The 10,000-nt window shown below is 47.2% G+C and overlaps 1 protein-coding gene across 3 annotated transcripts in view; it reads right to left on the reverse strand.

Moving 5' to 3' along the window:
• Window positions 1-10,000, reverse strand: part of PHKB (phosphorylase kinase regulatory subunit beta) — a 421,697-nt gene that overhangs the window by 266,026 nt on the left and 145,671 nt on the right. For all 3 annotated transcript variants that reach the window (XM_068260886.1, XM_068260887.1, XM_068260888.1), the window contains one exon: window positions 5,008-5,088. In XM_068260886.1, the coding sequence (XP_068116987.1) occupies window positions 5,008-5,088 (81 nt within the window). The remainder of the gene's footprint in view (window positions 1-5,007; window positions 5,089-10,000) is intronic.

Raw genomic sequence — 10,000 nt, forward strand, 5'->3', positions numbered from 1 at the left:
CCTAGAAATGTCCCAGCATGCCCTGGTACATTCCCTTTTGCACAGGAGCAGCTCTGTCCTCCCATTGGTGGTACAGTACAAGCACTTGTCCTAGAAATGGCCCAGCATGCCCTGGTACATTCTCTGCTGCACAGGAGCAGCTCTGTCCTGCCATTGGAGGTACAGTACAAGCACTTGTCCTAGAAATGGCCCAGCATGCCCTGGTGCATTCTCTGCTGCACAGGAGCAGCTCTGTCCTCCCATTGGTGGTACAGTACAAGCACTTGTCCTAGAAATGGCCCAGCATGCCCTGGTGCATTCTCTGCTGCACAGGAGCAGCTCTGTCCTCCCATTGGTGGTACAGTACAAGCACTTGTCCTAGAAATGGCCCAGCATGCCCTGGTGCATTCTCTGCTGCACAGGAGCAGCTCTGTCCTCCCATTGGAGGTACAGTACAAGCACTTGTCCTAGAAATGGCCCAGCATGCCCTGGTGCATTCTCTGCTGCACAGGAGCAGCTCTGTCCTCCTATTGGTGGTACAGTACAAGCACTTGTCCTAGAAATGGCCCAGCATGCCCTGGTGCATTCTCTGCTGCACAAGACCAGCTCTGTCCTCCCATTGGAGGTACAGTACAAGCACTTGTCCTAGAAATGGCCCCGCATGCCCTGGTGCATTCTCTGCTGCACAAGACCAGCTCTGTCCTCCCATTGGAGGTACAGTACAAGCACTTGTCCTAGAAATGGCCCAGCATGCACTGGTGCATTCTCTGCTGCACAAGACCAGCTCTGTCCTCCCATTGGAGGTACAGTACAAGCACTTGTCCTAGATATGGCCCAGCATGCCCTAGTACATTCTCTGCTGCACAAGACCAGCTCTGTCCTCCCACTGGAGGTGCAGTACAAGCACTTGCATATTTGGTGGACTACAAGGTTAAGTATACCTTAGGGCTGCATAGCCAGGCTGGACAATTTGCCGGTACAGTATCCAGGGCTCCTTAAAAATTGCAGCTGTCACTGAATAGAGGCAGCCACTCGCTTCATGTGAGTGGATCCAATACTTCAGTGGGTGGGACTTGCAGCGTGTGTCCTGCAAAACGTTCTGCTCACACTTGAGCCAATCATGAAGCCTCTCTTCAAAATGCAGCCAATCATAATAAGACACTCGCATCTGTAATGCGAGTGGCTCCGATACCTCTGCGGGTGGGACTTAGCACTCTGTGCTCCACTCTCCTTAGTTTTTTAGCAAGTAGGCCTGTACTGCGCTCCACACGCTACCAGGAGCGTCATCGCTAACAAGGGAAGAGATACCCGGGGGTGCGTACAATCCCGTGGGAGGACTGTGATGATACTTTTACCAGTGATTGCAAAGTGGAAGTGGCAATGCTGCATCCTCTTTTTGTTTATGTTCACATTATTCCTCATTTTTCCCAGGGGGGCAACAGCATGACAGCATCCAATGAGGAAAGAGACATTTATTTTTGGAGGGTCTTTGACATTCTCGGGAGGGATGACACTAAACAACAAATGTACCACCTCATTTTCTGTGGAGAGATTAGAGTCTGTTCCTGGTAAATCCTTCCATATGCTCATGAAGTTTATATGTTCTCTCTGTGTCTATGTGGGTTTCCTCTGGGCACTCTGGTTTCCTCCCATATCCCAAAAACATACAGATAAGTTAACCTCTTGAGGACTGCAGGGCTAACCCCCCCCTAGTGACCAGGCAATTTTTACTTTAAAAGGCCACTGCAGCTTTAAGGCCAAGCTGCAGGGCCGCACAACATAGCACACGAGTGATTCCCCCCCCCCCCCTTTTCTCCCCACCAACAGAGCTCTCTGTTGGTGGGGTCTGATCGCTCCCCCCATGTTTATTTTTTTTAAATAAATATTTGTGTTTCTGCTTTTAAAAAAAAAACCCTCTTCCTGTAAATCCCTTCCCTCCCTCGCTCCCTCCCTCCCCACAGCCGGCCAATTACGGCGATCGGCTGTCATAGGCTTCTGCCTATGAGAGCCGATCGCTCTCTTGTCCCCCAGGGGGACAGCCGTGTGACACGGCTGTCCCCAGTGCAGCGCTGCTGCTGATCGCAGCGCTGCACAGAGTAAATAGACGGCGATCACGCCGTCTAACAGTCTCCCGAGCGGCAATAGCCGCTCGGAGACTGAAGGCGGGGCGGAGCTCCGCCCCCCAAGCAGGAGATGCGCGCGCTTCCTGCAAAACAGAGCCCCAGGACTTTACGCCAATTGGCGTTAGGCGGTCCTGGGGCTGCCGCCGCGGCCACGCCTACCGGTGTGACGCGGTCGGCAAGAGGTTAATTGGCTTCCCCCTAAATTGGCCCTAGACTACAATACATACGCTACACTATACATACATAGACCTATGACTCTGGTAGGGATTAGATTGTGAGCTCCGCCGAGGGACAGTTAAGTGACAATTTATTTTTATTTATTTACAGATACCAGAGAACCTCTTTAACATGATCGATGCAGGTGTGTTATACCCCAGTCACTGGTAATATGAAATAAAACACACATACACTCATTCACTACAGCTATAGTGCATGGTGATAGGCAAAGAGAACAGCACACTGCAGTGCAATTCAGCAGCTCACAGTACTGCACAAAATGCAAACAGGGCCAACGCAATGTACGCAACAACAGGATAACTTAAAGGACAACTATCAAAGTTAGCTAAGATTCTAAATGCCACATATATTTAAAGTAATTACTACCAAATAGCAATACAAAGGCTTTATTTCATCTTTTTCATGTTTTATGAGAAGAAAATATGACATTTACATAGAACAGGTTTCACAGTGGGCATTACTATGGAGGACAGTCCCCCGAGCATCCAGCATACAGAAATAATCTTAACTGGCTCTAATACTGTGACTGGAATCTGTTCGGAGTGTCAGAAAGCAAACATATAGCTTCAAATGTGTGTAAATAATCATCAGCTTTAGCAGTGTCCCTCTGTCTGCTTCGCAGTGAAAAGTAAACAGTTTACCGCCAGATTACAGTTCAGCTCTGCCCCCCCATATGCCGACGCAAAATTATTACAAAACAGCTGGTAAACAAGCCATTTTCTTTACACAGGCTGTGCTGAGAGACCTCTGAAAAGCATTCTAGTGTTGCTGGCAAACATCTCTATAGGAATGTGGGGTTTAGAGAAAAACTGTTTCTATTCTTTAAGCAATAAATAGTATGGTAGGCTTATACGTACATAAATGAACAGTACATACACATCTATTATTGCATTGCTGTGTGTAAATTTGGTCAACTTCCAAGCTGTATATACCGAAACGTACTATTTCACTGACCATATATATGACCTTAGTGACATGAATTGTTCAGCACACTGCAGGCAGTATCAGTGGTAGATACATGTGTAATACTAATTATACAGAGATAAAATACACAGTCATCATTGGTTTATGGCACTATTACCCATCTGCATGCACACCTGAAGTGAGAGGAATATGAGGGCTAAAATATTTCATTCATTTAAACAATACCAGTTGCCTGGCAGTCCTGCTGGTCTATTTGGCTGCAGTAGTGTCTGAATAACACCAGAAATAAGCATGCAGCTAATCTTATCAGATCTGATAATAATGTCAGAAACACTTGATCTGCTGCATGCTTGTTCAGGGGCTATGGCTGAAAGTATTAGAGGTAGAGGATCAGCAGGTTAGCCAGACAACTGGCCTTGCTTAACCTCCCCGGCGTTCTATTGAGATCGCCAGGGAGGCTGCGGGAGGGTTTTTTTTTAATTAAAAAAAAACTATTTCATGCAGCCAACTGAAAGTTGGCTGCATGAAAGCCCACTAGAGGGCGCTCCGGAGGCGTTCTTCCGATCGCCTCCGGCGCCCAGAATAAACAAGGAAGGCCGCAATGAGCAGCCTTCCTTGTTTGGCTTTCCTCGTCGCCATGGCGACGAGCGGAGTGACGTCATGGACGTCAGCCGACGTCCTGACGTCAGCCGCCTCCGATCCAGCCCTTAGCGCTGGCCGGAACTGGTTGGTCCGGCTGCGCAGAGCGGCGGCGATCAGGCAGCACACGCGGCTGGCAAAGTGCCGGCTGCGTGTGCTGCTTTTTATTTGAAGAAAATCGGCCCAGCAAGGCCTGAGCGGCAGCCTCCGGCGGTGATGGACGAGCTGAGCTCGTCCATACCGCTCAGGAGGTTAAAGGAGAACTGTAGTGAAAGGTATATGGAGGCTGCCATATTGATTTCCTTTTAAGCAATACCAGTTGCCTGGCAGCCCTGCTGAGCTATCTGACTACAGAATAACACCAGAAACAAGCATGCTGCTAATCTTGTCAGATCTGACAATGTCAGAAACACCTGATGAGCTGCATGCTTGTTCAGGGGCTATGGCTAAAAGTATTAGAGGCAGAGGATCAGCAGGATAGCCAGGTAACTGGTATTGCTTAAAAGGAAATAAATATGGCAGCCTCTATCTACCTCTCACTTCAGGTGTCCTTTAAAGCACTTCTGTAGAGAGAGGATTATGTGGCTGACATATTTATTTCCGTTTAAACAATGCACATTCCCTGGCTGTCCTGCTGATCCTCTGCCTCTGCCTCTAATACTTTTAGCCACAAACCCTGAACAAGCATGCAGATCAGGTGTTCTGACTGAAGTCTGACTGGATTATCCACATGCTTGTTTCAGGTGTGTGATTCAGACACTACTGCAGACAAAGATCACCAGGACAGTCAGGCAACTGGTATTGCTTGAAAGGAAATACATGTGGCAGCCTCCATATTCTTCTGACTACAGTTGTCCTTTAATGATCACTTTTGCTTGCAATGGAGCTACCAAGCTCAGACAATTTAATCTTTATTTAATGTTATTTTTTGAAGCTTCCCCCCCCCCCCCCCCTCTCTAAATTACCCATCAGTGTCTTTATATAAAGGTCCTGATGTGTATTGATTGGATGTGAGGAGTATAATTAAGCGCCATATCTGTGCGGGGAAAGAATGAATTAAAATATCCATTGATCGGGGATAATGGGATTGGCGGTGATCGGGTACCTCGTCTGTATTGTAAATAATCTGCAGGCCAGAGGAAATCATCTCCACCAGATAGAGCAGGAACAGAGACACAGCGTTTATCTGGAATATAAAGAAAAGGTCACGGTTAATGAATTGCTTGGCATTGTCTGCTGACCTTTCTACAACTCCCCACACAATGCCTGCTAACACGAGTCTGACACGTCTCCCCTTCTCACAGCAGAAGTCTCTTCAATGATCTTCCTAATTATGTGGAAAAAATAATCAGGTTTTATATGAAGAAAATGCCATAATTAAATCTGGATTGCCCCACCCACCTGTTTAGCAAAGTGTCAAGTTTACTGCTGCAGGATTAACTTCCTCTACTGGCCGGCCGGCCCACCCATTGGTCCTGATCGCTTATCTGATGAATGCAGGATTGGCAGTGCCCTCTTATCCGGTACATGCGAGAGTAGAGGCCTGGCAATTGGCAGAGCTCTGCTAACTGCAGGAAGGTGTGTTCTGCTCGATACTCTCCAACTGGCAGTGCCCTCATCTGCCAACTGCAGGAAGGTGTGTCCTGCTCAACACCCACCAACTGGCAGTGCCCTCTTATCTGCTAACTGCAGGAAGAGGTGTCCAGCTCAACACCCACCAACTGGCAGTGCCTTCTTATCTGCCAACAGCAGGAAGGGCTGTCCTGCTCAACACCCAGCAACTGGTGCCACCCTCTTATCTACTAACTGCAGACCAACTGACAGTCTCCTCTTATCTGCTAACTGCAGGAAGTGGTGTCCTGCTCAACACCAACCAACTGACAGTCTCCTCTTATCTGCTAACTGCAGGAAGTGGTGTCCTGCTCAACACCAACCAACTGACAGTCTCCTCTTATCTGCTAACTGCAGGAAGTGGTGTCCTGTTCAACACCAACCAACTGACAGTCTCCTCTTATCTGCTAACTGGCAGGAAGTGGTGTCCTGCTCAACATCAACCAGCTGGTGGTGCCCTATAATCTGGGTCCTAGTGGGCCCTTCTGGTCCAGGTGCCGTGGTGCAGTCACAACCTTTGCATCACCTATTGCTATGTCACTGGACAGAACAATGCATAAACCAAATAATTAACATACATACAAACAAACTGGTGACAGCGCTCATGGATGCATCTGATTGCAAGCCTACAGAGGCAATGCAGAGCCCTTCTGGAACTAAATACACGCCCTGAATGCAAAGCAGATGCAAATTGTTTACGAATTCTAATCTAAAGCTTTTTGAAGTGATTTTGAAGCAGTGAATGCAGCTGGCCACTAGTATACTTACATTCAATTCATACAGCAGGAGGAAGGGCAGCGCTTTCAAAACTCATACCTGAATGATTTTTTTGCATAGATGTGCAGAGCTCCAATAACTACTGGACTAAAGTACACACCAACACTCATTGCAGGCACAAAGGGGGAGACATAGCTTCAGTGTGGGGTGAACCTATACCTAAATGATTTATCTGCCATGATGTGCAGAGCTCCAATAACTACTGGACTAATATACACACCTAGCTTTCACTACATGCAAAGGGGGGTATTTACATACCTCCCAACTTTCTGAGATGAGAAACCGGGACACTTAAGCCACGCCCCCGACCACACCCCCAACCACACCCCCTGACACACCCCTAGTCAAAAAAAAAAATATATATATATATATATATATATATATATATATATATATATATATATATATATATATATATATATATGGTGGGGAGAAGGGTGAGGGTGCCCAGCTAAAAAGAAGGATCGAGGCGCCAGCCGCGCCTGTGGTGTGCGGGATGCGGGCCAAGCTTGTCCCCCCTCCCTCCGAATGTGCCCCCCAGTGTCCCCCTGTATGGCGAGATACGAGCGCAGCAGAGCGGCAGTCTTACCATTCCTCTTCGCATATGGGCATCTCGTCTTCTCCGCTTCCTGTGACGTCACAGGAAGTAGTTGGAAGACGAGATGCCAGTACGCGAGGAAGATGGTAAGACTGCCGCTCTGCTGCGCTGCGCCATACAGGGGGACACTGGGGGGCACATTCGGAGGGAGGGGGGACAGCCGCGGCTGGCGCCTCGATCCTTTTTTCCTCCGCTGGAGAGGAGCTGCTGCCTGCCGGGACACAAGGGGGGCTATCCCGGGACAGCGGGACCCCTCCCCCAACCCGTGACGGTCCCGGCGAAAACGGGACGGTTGGGGCCCTATTAGCTTCAGTGATATTATGTGTACAAATTATAACCTAATACCAAATAATTAACATGTAATAGCAGAAGTGAATATTATCAGCACAGGACCCGAAAAGAGCTAATACTGTGTTTGAGGGGTGGGCCCCTCAGGGCCCCTCTGGCCCAAGGGCCCCGATGCGGTCATTACCTCTGCACCTCCTATTGCTACGCCACTGTGCAATAGATTATAAACCACGCCCACTTCTGACCCGTTCAAGGTCTGCCACATCTGGCGTGTCTAATCAGGGACCCCAGAATTTCTCACATTTCGGCAGGCAGAGCCTAGGAGCAGGTATAATATTCTCAAGTTTGAGAGTGTCGCTCATCTGCACGATCCATTGCCTAGGAGAGGGCGAAAGCTCCCCCTTCCAAAACTGTACAAGCAGATGGCATGCCTGAGGCCTCTTGCACACTGCAAGCGATTCCGATTCAGATTCCGCTTTTTAATCAGTTTTTACATCCGATTCAGATTCAGATTTGCAGTTTGCTCCCTGCACATTGCAAATCGGAATCTGAATCGGATGTAAAAACAGAAGCGGAATCTAAATCAGAATTGCTTGCAGTGTGCAAGAGGCCTGAAACAGATCCCTGGAGACAGCGATCGTAAAGTTATCAGGAATCACTGAATCAAGGTCCCAACAACACGAGCAATGTCTATCAGGTCTATTACACTTAAACAGAATCTATGTCATTTGGGACACCTCCTCAGTATATGGAGTAAATCTCCACATGACGTAAACTTCCATTAGTTTGCAGTACACCATCTTTTGTGCATTGCATCTCTGCACTTTCTGTGGAGAGGACAGTACAGGTTTACAGGAAAGAAAGCTGCCCAGGCTCCAGTCGTCCTATCTCATCATCACTCACATACATGGTGTAATAAGCATGAAGCAGCAAGGAAGTGGCAGCTGGTCTCTCCCTGTGAGCACAAGTCACATGACCTAACCCTGCTCCTCCCACCACTGAGAGTTTTTCACTTTGTGTCCAGCACTACCACTACAGCTCAGTCTCATAATAATAAGAATCTGATGAGCTGCAGTGTTGGCCTCAAAGTGTTGATCTTCCAGAAGCAGAGGGAGGAGCTGGGCAGTAATAGCCAATCACCAGCTGAAATCACTCTGCTGCCAGCTTCATGAATCCTGGAGGCATTTCTTGGTCACATGGTGGACCAAATGAACCTTAAAAATTGGGACATGAAAGGGTTGTTTCCTGGCTGCATAGACAGCAGAGGAGGCATAAGAGCTGAGTCATCGCCCTGAGCTCCAGCAAAAAGCAGCAGAAAGTACTTGTGTGCCTGTTACCAAACAAACTCTGACAAAGCCGGTGCTTTGCTTAGAGATCCAGATCGGATCTCCAGGTAATTATTTGAAATGACTTACAGCAAACGGCTTCAATTTATCTACATGACAGTGTTATTGGCAAGAAAAGTACAGCAGCCATTTGAATAATGACTTAAACAATAGACAGTGTATCTGGGGACAAGCCAGCCAGTCCTTTGCTGTGACTACAGGCGGGATACCTGCGGCAGGGAGAAGGCTGCGCATGCAGATCTGAGGCTATTCTTTATAAAGCAGATACTATCGACCTTTAATGCACTTAACAAGGGCCAGGTAATGATCAGACTCCTGCGGCTGCCAACTAATGCTTGACCTGTTAGTGTACTTATAGTGAAGTGCTCTTAAAAGTTTTACAATAAGAGCCGGATCAATTTTTTAAATATGTGCAAACAGACAAATAATAAGTACATTTTTTTTTTCCAGAGTAACATGAGCCATAAATGACTTTTCTCCTATGTTGCTGTCACTTACAGTAGGGAGTAGAAATCTGACAGAAGTGACAGGTTTTGGACTAGTCCATCTCTTCATGGGGGATTCTCGGGATTTATTTATTTTCAAAAGCATTTATTGAATGGCAGTTGCTCTATCCAACTGCCAAAAAACTGTAGCGAGCAGGGAGACTGGCCAGCATCATTGTTTAAATCTTTTTTTAGGGCCCATTCACACTTGTGCAGTTTCAGAGCGATTTCAGCTTTGCTGAAAATCGCTAGCGATTTGAAAAACGTGTGCACAATGAAAGTGTATGGAAGTGTTCTCACCTAAGCGTTTAGCGATTTGCTGAAACGCAAACGCGTTGCATGCGTTTTCTGAGCGATTCTGGAGCGATTAGCGTTTCAATAAAAGTATTTGAATTGAACTAGAAATCGCAAAACGCTAATCGCTGGAAAAACGCTCTCTATACAGTGAAAAATCGCTAGGAAAAAACGCCAGAAAAACGCTCAGCGTTTTGCGTTGGCGTTTAGCGATTTCTAGTGTGAATGGGCCCTTAGTGAATATCTTTATAAAGAATAAAAGCCTTGCTGAGAATTCCCTTTGAAGAGATGGACTAGTCCAAAACCTGTCACTTCTGTCAGATTTCTACTACCTACTGTAAGTGACAGCAACATAGGAGAAAAGTCATTTATGGCTCATTTTACTCTGGAAAAATGTTCTTCTTATTTGTCTAGGTTTGCACGTATTGTAAATTTTACAATTTTTCACCATAGTGCCCCTTTCAGTACTGATCTATGTACAGTATAAGCTGTACCAGGCTGGGTCGTGAGCTTCTGCACATGCCCACCGCTGTGAGCGTTCTGCTCATGCGCAGAAACTCACAACCCAGTCTGGGTCAGCAAGTTTCCAAAACTTAAAGGACTTCCGAGGCCAAAGAGATGAAAAATACACAATACCTTTTATATATATGGATCCACGGAGGACGTCCAGCGCGTCCTCCTCACCGTAGCGCCGTCATT

Source organism: Hyperolius riggenbachi, chromosome 11 (assembly GCF_040937935.1).
Source record: "Hyperolius riggenbachi isolate aHypRig1 chromosome 11, aHypRig1.pri, whole genome shotgun sequence".
Taxonomy (NCBI): Eukaryota; Metazoa; Chordata; class Amphibia; order Anura; family Hyperoliidae; genus Hyperolius; species Hyperolius riggenbachi.